Here is a 25672-nt window from a genome sequence, read left to right as displayed (position 1 = left end):
CACACACTGAGGACAGACAGACAGACAGACAGAGAGACAGACAGAGCAGCTGTGTTACTGTGTTGTATATTATATATTTCTGTGTATTCATATTTACAGTGTCTTAAACTGTGTGCAGGTCTGCTGTTGAGACTGTAAGAGACAGACAGGTGATACACAGAGACACTGTCGCCCTCTGCTGGTTCACTTAAAATAATAATGTGGCCAAAAGTATGTGGACACCCCACATGTTCAGTCAGTTCAGTCCTGAGGGATGAACGTCAGTGATGGTGGAGCGACTGATTTACAGTCTGTCTTTAACTGAGGTTAAAGAACTTCCTGAGAGAAAACATCTTCATGTTTCTCAAACAGAAGTTTCCATTAAAGCTCCAGTGTGGAGGATTCAGGAGGATATGCTGGCAGAAATTGAATGTAATATAATCAGTATGTTTTCTTTAGTTTCTGCTGCTGAAGGCTCCTGACGCTGTGTTATTATGGGATGTCTGAGCTGAAAGCTGATGTGGTGAAATCTCTGGTCGTCAGTCCAGGAAGGAGGTTCTGATGTCACTGTGATACGCTGACGGATGATTAACTGCTGTGAAACTCAGACCGCACAGTGGCCGTTGCTATGACTACACCACAATTACAAACCAACCAATCAGGATACAGCAGGAAATGACACAGAACACAGTGGGACATGTGACTCACCCTGGTTGTCGGTGTGGATGTCGAAGCTGGACGAGCTGTTGAAGGCTAACACCGTCTTCCTCAGGAGGCGGGCCATCATGGAGTCTCCGCCCACTTTGATGTCCACCTTGTGAAGACCTGCAGAGAGGACTCCATTACCCAGAAACCCTCTGACAATTTTTGATCAATTTACACGAGAGATAGGGTCCAGGTTGGAAAACGCTAAAGTCCTTTAATCTAAGCTTCATTTTTTTTTTAACCAAACTCTGTTTATGTGGCTTAAAGTACAGGAATCATCCAGCAGAATGCCCAGGTGTTCACAGTACAGGTGTTCACAGTACAGGTGTTCACAGTACAAGTGTTCACAGTAACAGTAGTAGTAGTAGTTGTTAACCTTCTCAGTGACCTTTGCCCCCAGAGTGACCACTGAAGGGATCTTCTCTGACCTACTGTCAGCGTTAGAAAATAAGCTTGGTCTTATCGGTATTGTGTGTGTGTGTGTGTGTGTGTGTGTGTGTGTGTGTGCGTGCACTTACTGGTCAGGTTGAACTGGGTGAAGGTGTGTCTGCTGATGACGTCCAACACGTGGAACAGAGACAAGTCAATGGTCAGCAGGACGACAGACAGCAGAGTGACAGACAGCACCTGAAATGCACCTGACGTCTGTCACACACACACACACACACACACACACACAGTCACTGTGACATCACTCATTAGTTTATGGACTCTTGTTCTGAAGCCTTGAGTTCGGCAGTTTGGCCGTCGCCATTTTGATTTTTCTGGAGCCAGAAGTGACCATATATGGACAAGAGGCTGGAGCTGATTCATTAACCTTTTTACACAGAACTAAAGGACGGCAGCATCGTGTTGCTCCAGTGTGTGATTTTTGACACTGTCATGGCATCGTGGAAGCAAGAGGCATGACGGGTGTGACATTAACACAACACCTTCAACCTCCAGTGTGTCACTTAACCTACACATCTGCAACAATAACAATGACACAACATCATCACTCGTTCATCGTGCCTGTTATGTAGCGGCTGATCTTGTCCTCTCCTCAGAGGGTAAGGAGCTCCTGGACCTCATTGTTTCCACTATTTGCAGACATTTTTGTCCGTTCTCCATCGTAGAGTTAGCTGCTAACTGCTACTAACTGCTTTTAAAATCTCCTTCGGTGGGTCGCATACATAACACGTCGTTGAACATCACACCCGTCCCGTCCTGCCAGCTGTCCCTTTTACACAGATGTCCATTCGGCACTGTTACTACCTCCGCAGCCAGCTTAAAGGTGAGACTACTCTGTTCCCCCTTTCTGCAACTGTGCCGTTTACAAAGAACAGCGAGGCGGAATAATGTCGTGAAACTGCTGCCCTGAACAGGCAGAGTTAGGCTGAAAACATGCCAGAGCCACCGCGGTGCTGCACGTCATGTGATACCTGTTAAGTACCGCCCCTGGCACACACTGGAGGCGTCACGCTGCAGCTTGTCAACAGACGACCACACAAAGTTATCACTACTTTTACTGAAAGATCTGAAGTTTCTCTGCCTCTGCATTAGCTGCAGACCATGTGTAGACAGCTGCTAATTAAAGTTGACATCACACCTGGAGGTCATTGTCTTTATAATGACGGGACTGTGGGTCGTTTAGCTCGGGATATTATATTTTATCAGTGCATTACAGGCTGTGTTTAACAGGTGAGACCGTATAAAGGACATCAGTGCCATTAACATAAATATTATATTTGAACCCACCACTTGTTGGAGTTCCTCAGAGTGGATCTTTGGACTCCAGGGGTCGATTAACTCCTTCTTCTCTGATTGACTCAGAGGCAGCAGGTGGCGCTTCCCCTGAACGCACCACGAGACGAGACAACAAGTCAAGCTCATTCTAAGATACTGCAGGTAAATCACAGTGATGATGATGATGATGATGATGATGATGTCATTACCGCTTTGCTCCTGCGGGCATCGATCTGTCTGAAGTACGTGGTGATGTAAGCGTTGTCGAATCGAACATCCCTCCTGTACTGTATGAGGTAACCAAAGGCCCTGAGAGGAGGAGGAGGAGGAGGAGGAGGAGGTTATGCTGGAGTGTGACTCAGCAGAAACAGAACGCCGACGTCATGTCTGAGATCTTACTGGGTGAAGATGGTGATGAAGGTGAAGGAGAGCAGCAGCTGCAGGACGTTGAGCAGCTGCTCCATGGTCGTCCTCAGCCTCTGGAAGGATCCTCCGACAGCCTGAGTGAACTCATCCAGCACGGCTCCACCCAGCACCTCCTGCTGCTGCGCCTCCTGCAGGAGGTCAGAGGTCACACAGGTCAGGATTCACTGAACTAATAGAGTCAGTCCTAAGTGGTGTTGGAGGAGGCGGTGACCTGCAGGACGACGTCGGTGCTGAACTCTCTGGACAGAAGGTCCACTGAGAGGTTCAGCCCATCAAACAGACGACCGAAGTTTCCCTCCAACGGGATCTGCTCCCTGCACCACGGAGTCATCGCTGACACAGAGGAAGAGGAAGAAGAAGAACACATATTATCATGTTACTGATGACATATGACCCCCGTCTGTGTGACCTTTTACCTCTCATGACATCACACAGGAAGTGAAACTTCATGGAGATGCAGAGGACGTGGTTGATGATGGGGACGGGGATCGCCGCCAAACACTCCGCCCACCTGTTGTTGAACCACTTAACACATCGCTGCACACCTGTATCCACCACACCTGGATGACAACACACACACACACACACACACACACACACACATTAAATGATGTGAAATGTGTCTAAGGTGTAATAAATCTCATCTTGGCGTTGTCCTCTCACTGTCACACTGCATCATGGTCTTGGAGGTGAACTGCTCCTGGGTGCTGTTGCCGAGGGCGACGGTGTGTTTGGGTTTGAACCGGTCGTATCCGTACTGAAGGATGACCTCGTCTCTGATGTTCTGAAACTTCTCACTGACGCTTCGAGCCTCTGACTGAAACTCTGCTTCGTCATCCTGAACGAGAACCAAGAGACGGATCAACGACCTCCGACCTTCATCGTCTCAACTCACTGATCACTGTTTAACACAGCTCACGTGTGTTCTTCTGGTGTTTACTCTTTTGTTCTGTTTTTATTTGTGTAATTCTTTTTTAGCAGCGTCGCTCTGTGGATGTCAGCCTGTGCGTCGTTTTGGTCCAGACTCAAACATTTCAACAACTACAGGATGGACTGTGATGAAATGTTCATCATGATTCTCTCAGGATAAACTGTAATAACTTTGGTCATCCTCTGATGTTTCATCTTTCAGGTTATTAATTGTCATATGTACGATAGTTACAGCAATCCCCATTAAATATGTATGAGAAGAAAACGTGAGTAAATCTAAGTCAGGACATACTGCAATTATAAGGATAAAATGTTCTTTGTGTTTATGGATAATTAGCTACTGTTAGCATGCTAACATAGCTGTTAGCGTTCCGTGTCTCCGTGTCTCACCTTGAGCTCCTGTGTGATGAGGACAAACGGCCTGATGGCGTCCCTCCACAGTAACTTGCTGTGATGAACCTGCAGATCCAGATTACAGCTCAGAGACAGAGCAGCCGTCTCCACGTTACGCTGGATGTTATACACTGGACCTGCAATATAGAAAACAGACACATCATCATATCATTAACACAAAACTAAAAGATGTCAGCACAGGTCAGCGCAGTGCAGGAAGATACCATGTATGGAGACATAACACACATCTGTGTATCATCAATACTACATGAAGTACATATAACGATACAGTATATAATATGGTGCCTCTGACACCACATGACATTAAAGGTTGATGCAGGATGAATAAACTGCAGATAACCTCACTGCCTTTGCTTCATGAGACACTCAGAGAAACTGCAGTTTGTAGTAACAACGTGTGTGTTCTCACCTTTCTGAACCATTTTCACTTGTTTGTGCAAGAAAATTAATTTTAGTTTGATTATTATAAACTGTTCACAGCTGAGAGGAGCAAAGTGTTGCAGTGTTTTGTGAAGTTTCTTTGTAGTTTATGCAAATTTAAAAAGCTGTTTTAATGCAAATTACACATTTCTATGGCCTGACATTAAAAAATTCAATGACACTATCAAATAAATGTGACATAAAATAAAAAGTGAGATTAAAAGATAGAATGTGACTGAAATTAAAAAAGTGACATTGTGAAATGAAATGACACTATAAAACAAATAAATGAAAATAAAGTGTGGGGAAAAATGTCACTATGCAAAAACACAAAAAACAAAAAAACTGACTTTCAAAAAGTGCATTTTGAAATAAAAAATTATGTCATGAAATAAAGTCCCATAAAACAAAAACATTTCAGAATAAGAACGATGAAACAACACTTTACAATAATGAACTGAGTTTTGATTTAATAAACATTACCTGAACTGTATATTGGTGTGTGTGTGTGTGTGTGTGTGTGTGTGTGTTCACCTCTGTAGAGCACCGTCAGGATGAACAGCATCAGGTAGGCTCGACCGCGGGAGCCGAGCATGCTGGGAAACATCAGGAGGACAGAACATCTGGTGGAGGAAGACAAAGCTCCGCCCACTGTACACACAGCTGGAACAGATGTGAGCAGACGTGTTTGTTTCATACAGATGTTTCATTATTTCAGCTAAAAACTGATGAAAGAGTTTCATCTCCTCACCGATGAAGAACGCTGCTGCTGCCAGCTTCATGTCAAAGGTCAGTGGGAGGCTGTGAGAGACTCCGAGGAAGAGACCTGACGGACAGACGGACACGATGACAGGTTATTATCTGTGTTCACTGGACTGAAAAAACAGCTGAGGAGATTTTTTATATTTAATTAATCAATCAGTCGATAAATAAATTGGAAAAATGTCACATTGAAACAAGAAATTCATAATTTATATGAATTAAATGTAATAATGTGATTTAATAAACACAGTGTTTAAAATATTTATAAAAAATGATAAATGATGATATCAGTTGCTGTAAAAAAAAATAAAAATAAAGAAATTATAAAAAATAATAATAAAGATTTTTAAAACAGTTATTATAAGATAACAAAATGTCTTATTATAGTTTAACATAAGTTAAACATTTAAGAATAATATTATAATAAAAAATTAATTCAATTTAAAAATACAGTTTTTCTGAATGATAAATATTAGTTACTAAAACTTATATTATATCTAGAATAAATTAAAAAATCTAAGAATGAAAAAATAAATAAAAGACTTGAATAAAAAAAAATAATTTTAGAATACTTAAAATTAAATTATATTATAATAAAAGAACAAAATAAATTTCAAATGATCTTTTTCAGAATAATAAATATTAGATACAAAAATCTTGTATCATAGTTAAAAATAAATTAAACATTTAAGGATGAAAAAACTAGATAAGAAGAATAAATTGTATAAAAAATAATTGAAATTTAGAATAGGCCTACTAAAATTAAATTAAAAACTGAATGTATTGATTATAATTAAAGGATATGATTCAAAACAATATATATAAATAAAACATTAAACATTAAAGAGTGAACTAAATAAAAAAAGACATGTTAAGAAGACTTAAAAACAGCCAATTAAAGACTCCAAATATCAACAGCTGTCTCCAGGTTATAATCTCTCCTCAGCCTTCATATTCATCATGTCACTATGAGTCAGTGAACTCAGTTACCTGCACCGCTCACTGCTCCAAACAGCGCCCTGAAGACCAGGTGAGACACCTGAAACTCTTCTGATTGGCTGAAGAGGAACTGATGGACGGCAGGAGGCAGGACGGACAAACTGATCCTCTCCACAGCTGCAGGACAGACACAAGCATTAGCTAGCATTAGCTAACGGCTAACTGTTTGCTAGCTAACAGTTAGCTTTCTAAACATCATCAGAGGAAACAGTTTGAAGCTGATAAATGTTGAACTCACTGCTGTGAGGAGCTGAAGGTCTGTGCAGCTCACTGTGAGACGTCATTCGTCCACCGTGTCCTTCAAACAAACCTTAGGAGACTTTAGGAGACACGTCTGCTGCTGGTCAGATTGACAGTTGGTCAGATTGACAGTTGGTCAGTTGGTCAGAATCCTCACAGAGTGACAGGTTTGTTCGGTCTCCAGGAGACATGAAGACACAGGAGTCAGCAGTGAGACAGAAATAAAGGATGAAGAGTGAAAAGAGGAAGAGACACCTGATGAAAAATGACATCACAGTCCAGGTGGAGAGGGGCGGAGTCAGGCAGGCTGTCAGAGGAGTCCTCCACAGGTGAGAGAAACACCACAGCTGTTGGCTACCAGGAAGCTAAAGGCTAACAGGAAGCTAAAGGCTAACAAGAAGCTAAAGGCTACCAGGAAGCTATATTCCTAATAACAAGACAAGAACTAGCTAATTATTTTCATCACGGATTAATCTGCTGATTATTTTTGTAAAAATATATAAAATGTGTTCGTCACAGAGACCCAGAGTGACTCAGTGATTGTTTTGTCCAGTCTAAACCTCAACATTATACACTACAGTTATTAATATCATTCAAAGGGAGAGTGTCAGAAGCTGAACCATGAAATGTTTTTACACGAAAAGTGACTTCAACCATCAAAAATAGTTTCGTATTAATTTCAATCAATCACCTAATTAACTTCATCTGTGCAAGGTTACTATAGAACTATAGAGAATGTGAAGGTAGGTCATGCTGTGTGGGACGGGGGTGCTATCTTGTGAGGTACACACCCTGTTACCTCTGTTACCAAAGTGCATGCGCTCAGTCCAAAGACAAGACAGTTTACAATGTCGTACAGGACTGTGCAAAAAGTACTTGTATTAATTGTGAGGTGGAACATATTCATAAACTCTTCATATATTGTGTGTAAAAATATTCATAAAGCCGTCAGATAAATGTGGTGGAGCAGAAGTGACATGAAAAGAAAACACTGTAGAGGTACCTCAGATCTGTACTTCAGTATTTGTACTGAGACTTAAGACCGCCTGGTTTCTAACCTCCATGATGATGTCATGTTTCTTCCTCAGGTCAGCGAGGCGCTCTGACCTCAGCAGGTGGAGAAAGGTCAAAGGTCACCTGTTGGATGGGGGGCAGAGCCTGCTGGCGTTTGCTTCAGGGCTGCTGTTGGCGTCTCTGTACGGAGTCACGGCTCTCTTCCTGCAGAAACAGCCTCTGTGGTTGTGCGTCTACACCACGCTGACCGTGGCCGCCATGGCTGCCTTCGGTATGGGACTGTCAGCCAGCGTCCGCGCCGACGTCTCCGTGCTGCTGCCGTCACTGTGCTCAGGTCAGTTTGTCGCCTGCAGGGATGGAAAATAAGATAAGTTAGAAGAGAAATAAAATATTAAAAACAAAACAAAAACAAACAAATAAAGTTATTGGTTTTTTGTATTGAGATGACCTAATATAATGAGCCACGCTTTAACTTTTGTAATTAATAAAGTTTATTTGGGGCCTCCAAATAAAGGCGGGGCTTCAGATGGAGGCGTGGCCCAGCTCAGCCTATCACAGTAACTCTTCTATGTTTCAGGTCACGGCAGGAAGTTCCTCTTCTTCCTGTTTGTGTCGGTGCTGCTGAACGGTCCTCTCACCAACACGTTAGAAAACACTGAGCGTGCCGCCGCCAGTCTGCTGTGTGGCGCCGAGCTGGCAGCCAATCAAACACAGGAACTGATGCAGAGAGCGGCCACACCCCTTTTCTGTAAGACCCGCCCACCTCCACCGTCACAACAAAATAATGTAAATACTAGAACGTTAATACTGTTGTTAATACTACTCTGAATACTTTTCTTAATACTACTGCTGACACTGGTGTTGATGCTAACGTCAGTGCTGTTGATATTACTCCTAATACCTCTGTTAGTACTGCTGACATCCTCTGCAACCACCACTTCATTTCAGTCTAGATTTTTCTTAGCAGGGATTCGTCATCTGTTTGTAGCAGCATGTGGTGAATTTAAATTTGTGTTCAAATAATCAGAATAAAAGATAACTTGATGATATGAAATTTAAATCCTAAAACCTGAATTAAACGTACAGATTCAATGTTTCAGGATCGACCTGCGGTGCCACAATTATTACGACAATATGACTTTTCTAAGATGATGAAGGACTGACGAAGAGTAAATGAGCAACGGTTCAGATGTTTCAGCTTTATTAGTCTTTCAGTTGTTTGAAATGTGTGTGTGTGTGTGTGTGTGTGTGTGTGTGTGTGTGTGTGTTTGCAGCTGTGTTGGACAGAATCAGAGAGATCAGCAGTAACGCTCACGCTGTCGCAGGAAGAGTTCAGGACTTCTTTGACGCTCTGACTGACAGCGTCCGCCATGTTGGTGAGTGTTTGTTCAGTTTCATGTAACAAACAGCTGCTGAGTTTAATGTAGAAATACAAATAAGGGAGGCTTTATTCGTCCTTGATGAGGTCCTTAGAGGTCATGAAGAAGTCCTTATGGTGGTTACAGAAGACCTTGAGGATCTTCTGAGTCCATCTCATTAAAGGAAACAGTATTTTTAATTACACCAAATCAATAACAGTTAATATTTTGTAAATAGCGGTCATGTGACACAGCCATGACCTCTGACCTCTGACCTCTAACCACACAGCTCGCACTCTAAGGAACGTTCTCCACTTCCTGGTGCACATTGGCGATGTGTGCAACGCCACACTGGGTTCCCCGTACAAGAAGTGCCGGGCGGTGTTCGCCGAGGCTCGAGCCGACTGCTCCGACCTGCTGGGAGAATTCAACTTCCTGTGTGATATCGTGGACGGCTTCCTGCCGCTCTGTGGCCTCGCTCGCGGTGCGTATTATGTCATCTTGTCTGATGATGTCATAGTGATGTTACAAGAGTAGACAGCCTTTGACTCGACATGTCTCAGACATGTGGTCCATGGTTGGATCCTCATGATGAACATTTATAGATCACAAATCACAAATATAACTGACTGATCATTCAGTCATTACGCTGCTCATTAGTTTCAGTTCTGATAAACGTCTTTAAAACTAAAAACTTTGTGTCTGTTTCAGCCGGAGAGCTTTTCTGCACCATCCCCTCGTACATCGCCAGCCATCTGAGGAAACGTCTGGCAGCTCGTAAGTTCGTTATTTCAGACTGTTTTCAAAGTTTCATTGACGACATTAATCCTGCCACTGTCCTCCTTCAGCCGCCGTCGCAGCGTTTGAGCGAATGAAGCGGGAGTTTGACTTCAACATCTCGGCCTCGGTGACCTTTGACGTGGACGCCAACATCAGCCGCTCTCTGCAGCAGGTGTCTCAAGACATCATGGACGAATTTTCATCTGAGCTGCAGGTGTTTCAGAAGCTGAGCGAACCGCTGGTCTACGGCGGCCTCGTCCTGCTCGCATGCTCCTTCATGAGGTCAGGACTCACACTTCAGTTTAATTCATCCAAACACTTCAGTTTACCTCACTGAAAAAAAACAAGTCTACATCAGTGGACTTCATATTTGTGTGTGTGTGTGTGTGTGTGTGTGTGTGTGTGTGTGTGTGTGTGTGTGCAGGGCAGTGTGGTACAGACGCAGGTATCTCCGTGAGCTCGACTTTGATAACTTTTACATCACTGCTCAGTTCGAGGAGATCGACCGACAGGTGACCTCAAGGGGCGGGGCCTCAGTCCTGCCAATCACACGCAGAGAGGCCAGGACCTACATCACACCACGTCAGTACACCTGTGTGTGTGTGTGTGTGTGTGTGTGTGTTTCCAACTGTCCTGATTGGCTGATAATAAATGATGTCATCATTTGTGGCTCAGTGTGTGTTCAGTTCTAAAACCTAAAGCTGAACTCAAGTGTCTTTCCGGCAGTGTCGTTTCACCTGACGTCCCGGGAGCAGCGGGCGGTGCTGGTGGGCGTGGCCTCAGTCTTCAGACACCTGGTGATGGGCGGGCTGCTGGTGGCGCTGGACTTCCTGGTGTTCTGGATGCTGGATCAGGTTCAGCACCAGGTGAAGGGGGACGTGGTGGCCAGAGGTGAGACGACAACCCTGATATAAATATGGCTGTGAATGTCAGCCACAGCAGCTGTGGTAACCATGGTAACATGTGTCCCATCAGCCCCAGTCACAGTGGCGGTGCAGGTGAACGGATCCGGTTACGCCTCAGACATCTTCAGAGACCTGGTGACTTCGTTTGACGTCCTGCAGCGAGGAAACGTGACGGTGATCAGCAGGAAGTGTCTGCTGGAGCCGTCAGAGCCGGACTACATCACATGTTTCATCCTGGGTGAGATAACACAGGATGTGACATCATAGCTGTGACATCGTGAGTGGCTCCACCTCCAGGTTTAAAAGGTGTAGATGATGTCAGGGGTCACTGTTGTTACAGCAGGAACTTCAGCTCCTTTTTTGTTTTTAATTAATATCTTTATTTACAAAAAGGTGACAGTGACACAAACATTTGATAAACTGAGGGTGTTTCACACCTGCCCTGTTTGGTTCAGTTCAGTCTAGTTGGTTTGTCCCCTCAGTGCGGTTCATTTGTGCAGGTGTGAACACAGCAAAACAACCGGACCGAGACCTTCTTGAAGAGGTGGTCTCAGTCCGGTTCCAAAGGAACTCTGGTGCGGTTGGTTTGTGGTGAGAAGGTGTTGCGACCTGGATGTGAAGCAACTGCAGTCACATGACACATTGTTTGGGTTAAACATGAGCATGTTACAGTCCTGGAGGATTATTAATGTGCACCTCCTCCTGTACTGCCTTAATATGCACATTCAGCACATCCAATGCATCAAAACATTGTTTTCTAGTTGGAGCCGCGTTTGCCTCGTTTTCAAACTGTATGCTTTGACTAAAATGAACAATGACAGCAATATAGTCCACGATGAGCAGCGCTAAAATCAACCTGCGTAGTTGTCCCTCCATTGTGACATTAGAAAGTGTCACATTTATCTTGCAAGTGTACTCTTCTTCAACGTTTGCTTTACTTCCTGGATTTTTCCCACATGGAAATTCTGACCAATCAAGAGCAGCTTTCTCACACAAGGCATTTGATCTGGTCCTCTTGTAAATGCTGCCGTGAGAACACCAACCAACTCTAGGCAATTATACAACTTTGGAACAACATGAGTCCCTGATTCAGACCAGAGGAGACCACTCTAGGGCTGACAGCAGCCTCAATAAAAACTAAACTAACTAAACTCACACTATCAAGGCAAGACAAGAAAAGTTTATCTGTATTTCAAACATTGACAATAAGATGACTCAAAGACATGAAGAGACACGAAGACGAAGTGATATATGAAACAACTACAAGAGGCTAAAATAAAGTTGAAGATGACGATATGTTAAAATGGAATAAAAGAGATGAAGCAGAAGAATAAAACATTAAAGTGCACAGAGAGATGAGGTGGATAATGAACCCAGCTAGGGGTGTACAGACAGACAGTGCAGGCAGTGCAGTTGCACTGGGGTCCATGAGGTGGAGGGGCCCGATTACCACCTAGAAACACACTGGTGTTCAATGAAGAACTCACGTTAAATCAAAAGTGGTGTCATTTTCTATAAATGCCCTAAAAAGTCAAACTCATCTCCATCTGTTCTGTCTTGGGGTGGGATGGGTCCTGAAACCTGCATTAAATGATCCCCGGGCTAAATGATCAAAGACCGTAGTATTGATAAGCTCCGACGTTATCGGTTCTTCTATCAGTATGATCGAATTTATTCCTTTTGGTTTGTGCTGCAGGGCTCCTGTTGGGTCTGGCTCTGCTCGTCTCTGTGACCGCAGGATTTGTGCAGCGCTGCAGACGACTTGTCTGTGCCTCATATCATCCAGAGAGAGAGCTGGTACACACACACACACACACACACACACACTTTCCTGGAGGGATTTTTGAGGAACGCTGGAGACACAAAGACGTTGTAATCTGATCCTTCAACTCTGACCTCATCACACTGAAGATCAGGTGACAGGTAGCAGGAGAAGAAGAAGCAGCCCCCTGTTAGCCCCGCCCCCTCCTGCTCTCACAGTACAGTTATGTTTTCCAGACAGACAGACAGACAGACAGACAGGCAGACAGACGGATGTTATCAGACCCAGTAGCTGTGGGTGAAAGGTCACAGAGCAGAGAGGCATGTGAAGAATCTGCAGAATGAAGCAGGAGGCAGGTCTGAACGTGTCCACCTGAGACCTGCCGAGGCTCAAAGACCCCGAAACTGACTCACAAACATGCAGCACACTGTTGAGTCCACGACTCTGCAGGACTCTGAGTCTCTGCAGCTCTCTGTGAATCCTTCACTCAGTCCTTCCTCAGCTCTCAGTCTCAAACAGACTGTAGATAAAGATGGACGACGCGTCTCCACTTCCTGTGACATGTCCAAAGATGAAGCCTAAATATCATGAATACAATGCCATCTTGCACTAGTGATGTTATTTGGAGCCACGGTCTGCGCAGTAATGATCTCCATGGTAGCGAGTTCACGCCTTTACACCGTCTGAGCAATCATGAGCATCGCCACTGATTGGGAGCACAGTGATTGGCACACACAGCTGTCAATCATGATGCCAACCCCCTTCTCATAGTGTTAGGATAGAAACCATCTTTGTGAAAAATTCAGCCCATCTGCTAACATGGAGGGGGCGGGGTTTATGACCTATAGACTGAATGTTAATTTACAGTAACCTCTGGGTAGATAACCCCTGCGTCATGGACATAAAATCAAACAGTGCTGAGCAAACGCTGCCACAACTGGTTTGTTTAAGCCACCTAAAAAGACTCACCCAAACAAATCAACATCACTTTAAGTTTAGGTTTTGAGACAGAAAATTGACGCTGATATATTCGAGCCACCAGACTCCCCTGAGGTAACCTTTGGGAAAGTTTACTCCAGGGTGCTGGAAAGGAGGCTCTGACCGATTGTCGAACCTCGGACTCTGGAGGAGCACTGCAGCCTTCGTCCTGGTCATGAAACAGTGGAGCAGCTGCTGGACGGATTGTGGGAGTTTGTCCATCCAGTCTACCTGTGTTTGGTGGACTTGGAGAAATCTTACAGCTGTGTCCCTCAGGGGAGTCTTGTTGGAGGGTACTGCTGGATTATAGGGTACCAGGGTTGTTAATACGAGCTGTCCGGTCCCTGTATGACCAAAGTGAGAGCTGTGTCTGGGTTGGGAGAGAGTTACTGCCTCAGGCGAAGGAGTTCAAGTATCTCGGGATCTTGTTCATGAGCGAGGGTAGAATGGAGCGTGAGATGGATCGGTGGTTTGGCACGGCGTCTGCTGTGATGCACTGGACCATTGTGGTGAAGAGGGAGCTGAGTCAGAAGGCAAAGCTTTCTACTTCCTGGTCCATCTGCGTCCCAACCCTCACCTATGGTCATGAGCTCTGGGTAGTGACTGAAAGAATGAGGTCACAGATACAAGCGTCTGAAATGAGTTTCCTCTGTAGGGTGTCTGGGCTCAGGCTTAGAGATAGAGGGAGGAGTCAGACATCTGGAGGGAGCTCGGAGTAGAGCCGCTGCTCCTTCATGTTGAGGTGGTTCAACATCTGATCAGGATCCTCCTGGGCGCCTCCTGTTAGAGGTGTTCTGGGCACGTCCCACTGGTAGGAGGCCCCGGGGCAGACCCAGAACACACTGGAGGGATTACATATCTCATCTGGTCTGGGAACACCTCAGGGTCCTCCAGGAGGAGCTGGAAAGCATTGCTGGGGAGAGGGACGTCTGGAATACTTTGCACAGCCTGCTGCCCCTGAGACCTGGCCCCAGTTAAGATGGATGAAAATGGAAAAAAAATGGACTCCATTGACCAAAAGAGTAATCTTATTTAATTTGTGTTGCTGACCTTTGACCTTTGAGTCTAAAATACTACAAACAGGAGCAGTGGTGGAAGGTAACAAAGTAGATTTACTCAGGTGATGAACTTCAGTAAATTTTATCATGGAATAATCTGATATTTCCATTTTTTGCAGCTTTATATTCGACTCCACATCCAGGAGGGAAATGTTTACTTTTTACTTCCCTACTTTTATTTGATTTATTTACGATATAGTCTGTTAAACCACAGACACATGGAGCATCATCACAGTTTGACACAAAGACCTTCAGTTCAGTTCAAAGTGCTTCAGGCTGATCTGAACTGTAAACCACTGACGGACAAAGCAGCTTTGTTCAGGTGTCAGCGTCAGTCCATCAGTCAGCCGTCGGTCTGTTGTTCCAACACGTCACTGTATCTCTGCATCACATTCACAGCTGGCGTCATGTTAACACGCTCTGTGCTGCTCAGAGGCTCCTCGGCAGCACCAGCAGAGCCTGTAAGACGAGAAGATAAAAATCTGAATGTGTGAAGAAAGGAAGTGAAACATAAAACTGACGAGGTGTGTTGTTGTTTGTGCGTTCGTCAGGAGAGGATCCGGTTCCTCCGGCAGCAGATCCTGGATCAGAGGAGAGAGGTGGGGAGAGCCCTGAGGAGGTCTGCAGCCAGGAGCCGAGCTGACCGAGGAGGAGGAGGAAGAAAGAGTTGCCTTCAAACTCTGCTGCTGCGGTACTAACATGTTATCTGCTTTCATCTTCCAGAGTCTGACTGCAGTTTAACACCAACGTACCAGTGGTGAAACGAAACTCGTAGGGCCTTGATTTGTATTTCCATCAGTTTAAAGGAAAACTTTACCAACAAAATGACTGTTTGTAACTCAACAAGTCAGAATGTTACTTTGATTTCATGAAGAAGACTGTTCTTCTCGCACACCTCGACAGAAAACAGCGATTGATTGGGGACCAGATTTTCAACTGAAAACTACACTTACAGGCCACTTTATTAGGTACACCTTGCTAGTACCAGGTTGGACCTCCTTTTTAATTCTTGGTGTCACAGATTCAGAGATGTTGGTCCATATTGATATGATGACATCACACAGGTGGTCCATGATGAGAATCTCCCGTTCCAGCACATCCCAAAGGTGCTCTATTGGACTGAGATCTGGTGACTGTGGAGGCCATTGGAGTACAGTGAACTCATTGTCATGTTTGAGATGATGTGAGCTTTGTGACATGGTGCGTTATCCTGCTGGAAGTAGCCATCAGAAGATGGGTACACTGTGGTCATAAAGGGATGGACACGCTCAGCAACAATACTCAGGTAGGCTGTGGTGTTTAAACCATGCTCAGTTGGTACTAAGAAAATCTCCCCCACACCATTACACCACCAGCAGCAGCAGCAGCAGCCTGAAGCGTTGATACAAGGCAGGATGGATCCATGCTTCCATCTGAATGTGGTTTTTCCAATCTTCTATTGTCCAGTTTTGGTGAGAAAACCCGTGTGAATTGTAGCCTCAGTTTCCTGTTGTTAGCTGACAGGAGTGGCACCTGGTGTGGTCTTCTGCTGCTGTAGCCCATCTGCTTCAAGGTTGGACAAGGTGTTGTTGCTTCAGAGATGCTCTTCTGCACACCTTGGTTGGAACCAGTGCTTATTTGACTTCCTGTTGCCTTTCTATCATCTTGAACCAGTCTGGCCATTCTCCTCTGACCTCTGGCATCAACAAGGCATTTTGGCTCACTGGATATTTTCTCTTTTTGGGACCATCCTCTGTAAACCCTAGAGATGGTTGTGCTGAAAATCCCAGTAAATACTCAGACCAGCCCGTCTGGCACCAACAACCATGCCACGTTCAAAGTCACTTCAATCACCTTTCTTCATCATTCTGATGCTCCGTTTGAACTTCAGCAGCTCGTCTTCATCATGTCTACATGACTAAATGTTAATGAGCTGCTGATGAACAGGTGTACCTAATAAAGTGGCTGGTGAGTGTATATCAAAATGCATGTTTGTGAAGCACTGAATCAGTCAATACCTCAATATGTTCGCTGTTTTCTTTGGAGGCGCGTGAACAAAGTTTTCTTCATGAGTATTTTTTACAGTGTGTCATTAGTGCTGTCACAGTAGAGGATCTGAATGAGTCCGCGTACACAATCTGAGGACTCTGTCAGCAGCGACTGAATTGATTCTGTGACATTTGAAGTTAAATGAAATCTGTGTGTGTCTCAGGTTACCTGGAGGCGTTCACCTGTCTCACCTGCTGGGTCTGTCATCAGTCAGCTGTTTGTCCTGTGGTGAGGTGCTGAGACAGGACGAGGAAAACATGGCCGCCTGTGATGTCCCACAGTGTCCAGGTAGAGACGCTGGATTGTGTCTCCGGAGAAAAAGATGTTTCTGTCAAACATGTAAAATATTGTTGAGTTAAATGTTAAATGAATTTACTGAACGACCAGAGACCAGCTGAGAGATCGTCACAGTCACCTGGTGACGTGTTTATGGACACGTCTAACATAAGAAAACCTCATGGTCAGAACATATTTTCAGAACATGTCAGGAGGGAGACCTTCATAAATCTGGAGGAGGCAGAAACCTGGAAAAAGGCAGAATTTGAAACACTCCCTTCTCCTGCAGCTCTCCCTCTCTGTCCTAAGCCCCTCCCACCAGGTGACCACGGGCTAATGCACACGCTTCATACAGTAACCCAGTGTTTCCCATTCTCTGATTTATTTAATCTAATTTCATTATAGAGCTACACGCAACTCCCTCAGCCCCTCCTCGCCCCGCTCTCTCACTGTTTATCAGACCAAAAAAAAAGAAAGAAAAGTAGGTTGCAGCCGCAGAGACCTTCGGCCCCCCCAGCACCAGGTGACCAGCAGCAGTGCTGGGTCTAACCTGTGTAACAGCAGCAACAGAAAGTTTGCTCATCCAGTGGGGAGTCAGGGCTGTACGGAGTCAGTTTCTGAAGCTGCTGCCCACTCTCCTCCCAGCGAGCTGGTCTGTTTCGGCGGAGAGTGAGGCGGAGGACTCACTGTGATTCAAGGTTCTAGCTAACATTAGTAACATACATGTGAACATGAAACTGTGGCTGTGAGACTTTGGCTGTTGTTAGCAGAAGGCTAAACTATTAGCAACATTTTTTTCTCCGTCTCTAAAATGCCTCACGTCCATCTTCCTTTTTTGGGTTGCTTTGCAGTGTAGGCAGTCGTTGCCAAATGCTTGAACAGCAACTTTCTCTGCAGGATTCTCAGGCTTTAGCTGAAAACACAGCAACACTGCTGCTGCATGGCACGTCATGTGACATGTGTTAAGTGCCGCCCCCAGCACACACTGACACGTTGCTATGCAGCTCATCAACAGACGACCACACAAAGTTATGACTGCTTTTACTGACAGATCTGAACTTCCTCCACCTCTGCATTAGCTTAAAATCATGTGTGTACAGCTGCTAATTAAAGTTGACTTCTCACCTGAAGAGCTGATCTCCAGAGCCGTGACTCAACACGAAGTATCATTTTGGCCATTGTCTTTATAATGACGGGACTGTGGGTCGTTTAGCTCGGGATATTTCTCAGCCTCAACAACGAGTCTCTCCTCATCCGTTCATCACACGAGACACAGCAACAGAGTTCTCTTTACACATCCATGGTGAGGAGAGGAGTCGAGCTGCTGTAGGAGCAGAGAAGGAGAGCTGCTACAGGAGCTGGTCTGTACAAGCAGAGAGCGAGTGGGGGAAAATGCATTTAATTCTGGGGGTGGCGAGATTTGAAATAGGACAGTGGCACGAGGTGTCGCAGGGCGGTGCGTCTCGCCCCCCTGGTGGGGGGTTAAACATTGAAAATAATAAGGGCGCATTTTCTGATGCGTGGCGTTCACCGCCAGTGTGTTTTGGCCTTTACGCCATCTGAAGGGACGTGGGCGCACATCTGCATTTGTACAACAGCCAAAAGGAACGCCCTTTAAAATGCTCAAAGTTTATTATGGAATTTTTGCCCAGTAACGCCAAAATAAAAACGCCTACCTGACGCCTTTAAATCTGAACTGCACGATTATATTTCATCTCGAGAGGCTTTGTTATTGTAGAAGCTGCTTCAGACCAAGATGTTTGTCAAACAACTTAAATGTGAAAAGATGACGGACGTCTGAACACATATAAAAAACATATAACGTGTCTGCATGTAGGCTGAGGACGAGAGGAAATATTAGTGAACTGAATCATCTAAAGTTAAATCGAGTCAGAGAGACTTTAACCTTTATTTAACCAGCAGAGGAATTCACCTATTGTTAAAGAGAGTGTGTGTGTGTGTGTGTGTGTGTGTGTGTGTGTGTGCTGAAGGAGTGTCGCTGTTGACTCAGCTGAAGTCAGACAGATAACAGACTGTAACTGTAGCTGAGTGCCGACCTGAGGCCAGTTAACCCTTCAGCGTCTGAGGGCGGTGGTGAAATGTGACAAGTACCTACCTGTACTACCTGTACTTGTACTGTAATGTGATTACTTCTATTACGACCTGAGGCCAACTGGAGGATCTCGTCCCCCGTAACACCTCTGATAAGAGACAGGAAGTTAAACTCTAAAACCTCACATGAAGCTGATTTTGTGTTTCGAGCTCCAGTTTGTTCCAGGTCACATCGTTTCCCCCTAAAAAAAATGTCTGAACAGGCCAAAGATCCAGATCAGACAGAAGTTATTGAGACTTTTTCAAGAATCGTGCTGATTGCCTCTGTCACCTGCAGCTGCTGCACAGACGTCACAACACACACTGTATAGTTCTCATTCATGTGTTAAATGAGTTTAATGATTCCTGTTTATTGTGAAAATGTTGCTGCGTCGTTGGACTCTGTTAATACACTTCAGGTATCTGTTCCTCTTGGATGGGGCTGAATCAGCTTTTTATGAATGCATTTTCTGTCACCCCGCATCTTTCATTTCCTCTGGTGACTCACTTTAACGTCACAGAAGTCTTACATTAGTCTGAAGTCCAGACTGAGCTCCTCTACTTAACGTTCTTCAGATAAGAAGTGATGCAGCTGCTCTGTCAGAGTCTCATTTGATGAAACAAAGACTTGAGCTCGCTGCAGTTAATATTCCACATCCTGTCCTCCATATGTTGTTCCAGTTCTCGTGTCTCTGAGTGGAAGTGTCTTTTTTAACGAGCTGCTGTCTTGTTTTTGCAGGCGTGTACTGTCGGCCATGTTTCCACAGTTTGGGAAACACGTGTGTCGTCTGCACGCGACCTCTGACCTGCCAGGAAGACAGCGAGGACGAGCTGTGAGTGTGTTGCAGAGTTACAGTCCTCCGAGGGATTTTAATGCCACAATGAAATAATTCATTTGGAGAGTTTATAGATCAGAAACAGTCCAACAGCTTTTCAGGCTCGATTTGAAGATTCAACAGTTTCTCTTCAGACTGCAGATGTTTCTTTATAATTCACTTCATGTTCTCAGAATCATTTCGTTGAACTTTTTGTCACGTTTAGTCTGTAGATCTGCTGAATACAGTCAAACAGTTGAATTGTTGAATCTCAGCAAACTGTTGGAATGTGACAAATACTCTACAAACTATCTGTAGAAGGACTTTTCATTAAAGTGCTTGTTGTCGATTTTGAGCTGTTGATCACAGATGAACCAACACTGCAAGAAAAGTCTAAATCAAATAGTAAAATTACTTCTTTTACTGCAGTAAAATATCTGAATATAACAGTAGAATCTGATAGTGGAACATCACACCGTCTTCAGGTACCTGCTGTCCAAACAAAATCATCTTTTCATTAATGAACACACAAAGGATCTGAACATTCTTTAACCAACTGATGAGTCTAATAAAAATTACTTGATATCTTTTTCTTAACTGAAACTATAGACTGTTTATAAAAATGGACGACATGACAACTCCCCAAATTTAAAGCCAAAACATTGCAATCATCCACAGTGGGTGGCTTCTTTTTTTATCCAGTGGAGACATGTCATCCATCTTTATACACTGTCTTCAGCCCGGTCTCCACCAAACCCTTTCAGTCCAGTCCCTCTGGAACCAGCAGTAAGCCTTCAGACATGGTACCTAGACCCTCGGTGTGTTCAGACAGTCCTCTTAAATGTGGGCGGGGTTGTTGTCACTCACTGCTCCGTCCAGCACTCGCTGTATTTCCTCATCAGCGGTGACACAGATGGAAGTCTGCACCTGGTTTATCGTCCACAGAACGAGGCTGCACGCCCACATTTTCACAACAAAATAGAACAGGCTGCAGTGAGAGTCTCTCTCCATGGGATATTTCAAAATAGCAGCTTTGTGCATTTAGTCCTTCTCAGGCAAGCTCAGGGGTTTAGTGTTGCTGTAGCCCACAGGAAGTGAGGATTAGAATATATGACCTTCACATAATCCGCTCCAAATGAATCTATATTTTTAAAGTCATTACTAAAAGTGTGTGTCATATAAAAACTAAAGTGATGGTCAAAGTTGTCACAGTGAAATTAATCAATAATCGTTGACTGTCGCTGTTTAAAGACACCGATGCACCAAACCAACCAAAATGTTGAACCTGAACTCAACACAAAGACTGCAGCCAACGGCCAACCAGCACGTACGCTCTCTCCAAACCAGCAGGTGGTGGTCATCTGTATTCATCATTGAAAAAGGGAAATCAGAGAACAGACATGACGGATTTAAGACACTAGTTAGCACATGTGCAACACAACCAGATGCTGAAAGAGCAACTGATATTTACTGTATGCGAGGGAACAGTAACACAAACAATTATGAACAGTTTCTGTTGAAGAGCTCAGTGGCTAAAAAAGTAGCCTGACCTAATATAACATGTTTGTTTCAATCTAACGCCCTCTTGACTTGAGTTGTTTGTTTTCTTTCCTCACCTCTGTTTCTCTTCTTGTGCGCTGAGCTGAACTGACAATCCAAGTGACTTCATTTCCCACCGGCTCCGACGCCAAATCAACTGCAGAATCTGCCAAAAAAAAAAAAAAAAAAAGCAGATGAAAGCCAACTGTGCAGGACGCACTGATCACTGATAAAACTAACACTGACCAACGGCCAACGTCAGCTTGGTGTGTCAGAGCCCTTGAACATGTGGCTAACTTTGTGAAACAACTACAGTTTGTTATGATTTAAAAAAGATCATGGTTTGGTTTGAGAAAAGAACATTTGTTATGTAACAGATGTATTTATGTGACCGAAGTGATGAACTTACATAATGTAACATTAAAATAAGTCAGCGTTGATTTTTAGTTTCACACGGGACACAAACAGTGGTCTCATGTCAAAGTCCTGTGCCCATCTGATCTGTTCACCCTGACCTTCATCCAACATGGACTTTATCACTCTTTGCTGCCATTATTATTACCACAACCACGAAACGTTGCTATGTAATGTAAGTAAACGTAAATATGGATCACAATATGCTGCTCTACAAATGATCTGTAGGGTCGTATTCTGCAGGAGAATGGTCTCATAAACACACTGTTAATAAAACTATTAACAGGCCTTCTCTTTGTTTCTCTCAGAGGCTCCAGTGATGATGAGGAGCAGCTGAACTCGACTCACATCACTGACGGGAAACTGATAAGGAGGACGGTCTCCACGGCAACCCGCCGAAAACCAGCTGAAGGCTCAGAGAGTCAAATGAGAACTGTAAAGGATGAAGGGGAGAGTGACAGCAGAGCTCTCATCAGTGTTCACTCTGAGCTCAGGTAGGACTCACTGCAGGTTATTGATTATCTGATCAATCGTGACTTGGTTTGTAGAACAGATAAATATAAACAAGCTCTGGGAGATTTTGAGGTTTTACCTGCAGAACATCTGTTTTCCCACATTGTCTGCTGTCAGTGAAGCAGACATGACATGCCAAGGCCGCCCAGCGTCAGACGACAGCGACGACTCCTTTGACTCCACCGGCTCTACGAAAACCAGCAGCCTCCAAACTGTCATCGTACACAGACCGGACTGTCCACAAGGCCTCCAGGACTCTCCAGGACCATCCAGGACCCTCCAGGACCCTCCAGGACCCAGTCCCTAACCCCATGACTGAGAACAGTCTGTTGGTGTGATCAGAGGTTTCACTTTGTAATTAAAGTCATTAAAGCATTAATAAAGGTGAAGTCTGGTTCATTTGGTTTCGTGTTAGTTTGATGAGGAATGAAAGTTTGAACGAGCTCACGAGGAGAAACTGTCAACTCTCCGCTGTTTGTTTGAACCGACAGAGTCGTGGCGTCTGGTGGACGAATCTTGGCCGACTGAAAACAAGATGGAGGCAGCTGAACTCAACATATTCACTGAATGATTATGAAATTTGCAGCAGTTATTTACCATCCATCCATTTTCAACTGCTTATCCAAGGTACTTCAGTCATCCCTCTCTCCAGCGACGCTTTCCAGCTCTTCTTGAAGGCCCCCGAGGTGTTCCCAGGCCAGATGAGATCTATAATCCCTCCAACATGTTCTGGGTCTGCCCCGGGGCCTCCTACCAGTGGGACGTGCCCAGAACACCTCTAACAGGAGGCGCCCAGGAGGATCCTGATCAGATGTTGAACCACCTCAACACAAAGGAGCAGCGGCTCTACTCCGAGCTCCCTCCAGATGTCTGACTCCTCCCCCTATCTCTAAGGCTGAGCCCAGACACCCTACAGAGGAAACTCATGTCAGACGCTTGTATCTGTGACCTCATTCTTTCAGTCACTACCCAGAGCTCATGACCATAGGTGAGGGTTGGGACGCAGATGGACCAGGAAATCAAAAGCTTCGCCTTCTGACTCAGCTCCCTCTTCACCACAATGGTCCAGCGCACCACAGCAGACGCTGTGCCAGACCACCGATCCATCTCACGCTCCATTCTACCCTCACTCACGAACAACATCCCGACATGCTCAAACTCCTTCACTTGGGGCAGTAATGCTCCCCGAACCCAGAGGGGGCAATCCTCAGTTTTATGATGTCAGCTGTGGTCGGTTTCTCCCAGGTCTCAGTTCATGTATTTGCATTTTACCTTTCTGCTGCGCTCAGCCCAGTGTTATTTCCCATCATGCTTCATTGCTGCGCTCAGCCCACAGTGTTATTTCCCATCATGCTTCACTGCTGCGCTCAGCCCAGTGTTATTTCCCATCATGCTTCATTGCTGCGCTCAGCCCACAGTGTTATTTCCCATCATGCTTCATTGCTGCGCTCAGCCCAGTGTTATTTCCCATCATGCTTCACTGCTGCGCTCAGCCCAGTGTTATTTCCCATCATGCTTCACTGCTGCGCTCAGCCCAGAGTGTTATTTCCCATCATGCTTCACTGCTGCGCTCAGCCCACAGTGTTATTTCCCATCATGCTTCACTGCTGCGCTCAGCCCAGAGTGTTATTTCCCATCATGCTTCACTGCTGCGCTCAGCCTACAGTGTTATTTCCCATCATGCTTCATTGCTGCGCTCAGCCTACAGTGTTATTTCCCATCATGCTTCACTGCTGCACTCAGCCCACAGCGTTCTGCTCTGAAACCCACTGATAACATTCAGATGAAACTGGCTCAGGTGTGTTTGACTTCCTGCCCTTCGTATCAGCGGTTATCTTCAAGAGAAACGACTCCTGCGTTCAGACTCTCACTGAAGTACAAAAGTATTATCATCAGAATATACTTAAAGTACCAAAAAGTAAAAGTACTCATACGCAGAGAAATAGATATTATTATATTATAATTATTGATACACTTTAATGTTGCAGCTGGTGAATGTGCAGCTCATTTGAATGACTTTATAAACTGATGGTGGTTTCATCTATGACATTACATCATCATATATTAGTTGATCATGTTTTGTATTAAAAAAAAGGAATCTGCAAAGTTATAAAATAAGGCAGTGGAGTAGGAGCAGCTTATGAAGTACCAGAAATACTCAAGTACCTCAAGTTAAGAAGTACTTTAGTAACTGACGTCTTACTGGAGGTTTTTCTTTGTTTTGTTCTTTGTATGATCCTCGAGCTCTCAGGTGATGTCCAGTGTGTGTGGGTGTGTGTGTAGGTTTGTAGGTGTGTGTGTTGGGTGTGGCTGATAACAGCCTCGAGCTGAGACACAAAGAAACTAAAGACAAACAGAAACAGAGCGAAACACGTCAACATGAAGTTTTACAAACATTCAGACCTATTACAGTGTGTGTGTGTGTGTGTGTGTTTGTACATGTTACATAATGAGGACCGAAAACGGTATTTTAGCAACAGAGTGAGAACATGTTTAAAAAATGAGGACATTTTGGCCTGTTTGAGGATTCAGATTTGATTTCAGGTGCAGGTCAGGTTTAAGCAGATTTATACTTGTGTGTCAGCTCGACGCCATGGAGACGTTGATAGACTCTCACACTTCCTGTTTTGATCAACATTCTGAATCCGAATTGGACGAAGAAACAAACGAGTTTGGTGGGACGAAACGAGATCTCCATGACGGTGACAGTGACACACAGACAAGACGACCACAGAGCAGACGGAGACACAGAACACTGAACGATCACTGAACGTTACGTGTTCCACTATTCCTCAAAGACTATTATTTTCATCATTATCATTACTTTTATGTATACAGTTCAAACTGATGAAAGAACATGAGAAAAAACAAAAAAATGTAAATGTGAATTGATTGAGAATTTTCTCAGCTTCTAGTCTGAAATGTTTTTATGAAAATGCACAAATTGTGTTGATAAAAAAAGAAATGAAATAAGACAGAATGAAAATGTTTTCAGTGTATAGAAACAGAAGGTCTGTTCTTTAGTTTGATGTATAGACTGTTTACATATTCATAGAACAAATTATTCTGTGGGTCTTGAAAAATCAGTGAATACGATCACAGATACCGGTGGTGGCTAAAAAGTGTTAAACATGGCTTAATAGAGATAATTTCAAACACAAGTACACAAATCTGCTCGATTATAAATCGCAGCATTCATAGACAAAACATTTGTCCTTTGCTGGACACATTTTCCCCACAAACCAAACATGCTAACGTTATTAGCACAAGCCTATGGCATTTTACATTGTATAAATTAGCCTAGCTACAAGCAGAGATTTCCTCTGCTCATATGAAGCCAGGATAAATCACACACAGGAATTAAAATGTTATTTTTGTGGAGGCTGTACAGAAACAGATGTAACTGCATCACTGCAAGACGTTTACATTTTTGGTGAGGCGCTGAGTCAGGCTAAGACGTAATTTACAGTGTAGGCTCTATGTTGACACAAAGCCTATGTGGTAGGTACAGAATCGATTTGATGCAGAAGTATGAATCTTG

At 44.4% G+C, this 25672-nt stretch overlaps 2 protein-coding genes across 2 annotated transcripts in view; one reads left to right on the top strand and one right to left on the bottom strand.

The window, feature by feature from the left end:
• Window positions 1-6789, bottom strand: part of dcst1 (DC-STAMP domain containing 1) — a 10600-nt gene extending 3811 nt beyond the window's left edge. Inside the window, exons 1-14 of the mRNA XM_049582980.1 lie at window positions 6599-6789; window positions 6352-6477; window positions 5351-5425; window positions 5134-5262; window positions 4156-4295; window positions 3499-3673; window positions 3252-3395; window positions 3047-3168; window positions 2809-2963; window positions 2619-2718; window positions 2422-2517; window positions 1203-1329; window positions 688-804; window positions 1-6 (exon numbers count right to left, since the gene is read on the bottom strand). The exon at window positions 1-6 is cut by the window's left edge and continues 137 nt beyond it. Of these exons, the coding sequence (XP_049438937.1) occupies window positions 1-6; window positions 688-804; window positions 1203-1329; window positions 2422-2517; window positions 2619-2718; window positions 2809-2963; window positions 3047-3168; window positions 3252-3395; window positions 3499-3673; window positions 4156-4295; window positions 5134-5262; window positions 5351-5425; window positions 6352-6477; window positions 6599-6644 (1558 nt within the window). The 5' untranslated portion in view covers window positions 6645-6789. The remainder of the gene's footprint in view (window positions 7-687; window positions 805-1202; window positions 1330-2421; window positions 2518-2618; window positions 2719-2808; window positions 2964-3046; window positions 3169-3251; window positions 3396-3498; window positions 3674-4155; window positions 4296-5133; window positions 5263-5350; window positions 5426-6351; window positions 6478-6598) is intronic.
• Window positions 6703-22457, top strand: dcst2 (DC-STAMP domain containing 2). The gene is made up of 16 exons (XM_049582979.1): window positions 6703-6929; window positions 7689-7948; window positions 8192-8362; window positions 8889-8990; window positions 9262-9456; window positions 9684-9749; window positions 9821-10034; window positions 10177-10334; window positions 10479-10643; window positions 10728-10895; window positions 12354-12454; window positions 15007-15146; window positions 16647-16771; window positions 19590-19683; window positions 21927-22112; window positions 22249-22457. Exons 1-16 carry the CDS (start codon window positions 6829-6831, stop codon window positions 22436-22438), a joined length of 2436 nt encoding a protein of 811 aa, XP_049438936.1. The 5' UTR covers window positions 6703-6828; the 3' UTR covers window positions 22439-22457.
• Window positions 22458-25672: the final 3215 nt, after the last annotated feature.

This window comes from Epinephelus fuscoguttatus, linkage group LG8 (genome assembly GCF_011397635.1).
Source record: "Epinephelus fuscoguttatus linkage group LG8, E.fuscoguttatus.final_Chr_v1".
In the NCBI taxonomy this organism is placed as follows: Eukaryota; Metazoa; Chordata; class Actinopteri; order Perciformes; family Serranidae; genus Epinephelus; species Epinephelus fuscoguttatus.
Note: the sequence above shows the minus strand (reverse complement) of the source record. Positions and strands in the feature narration are given on the sequence as shown.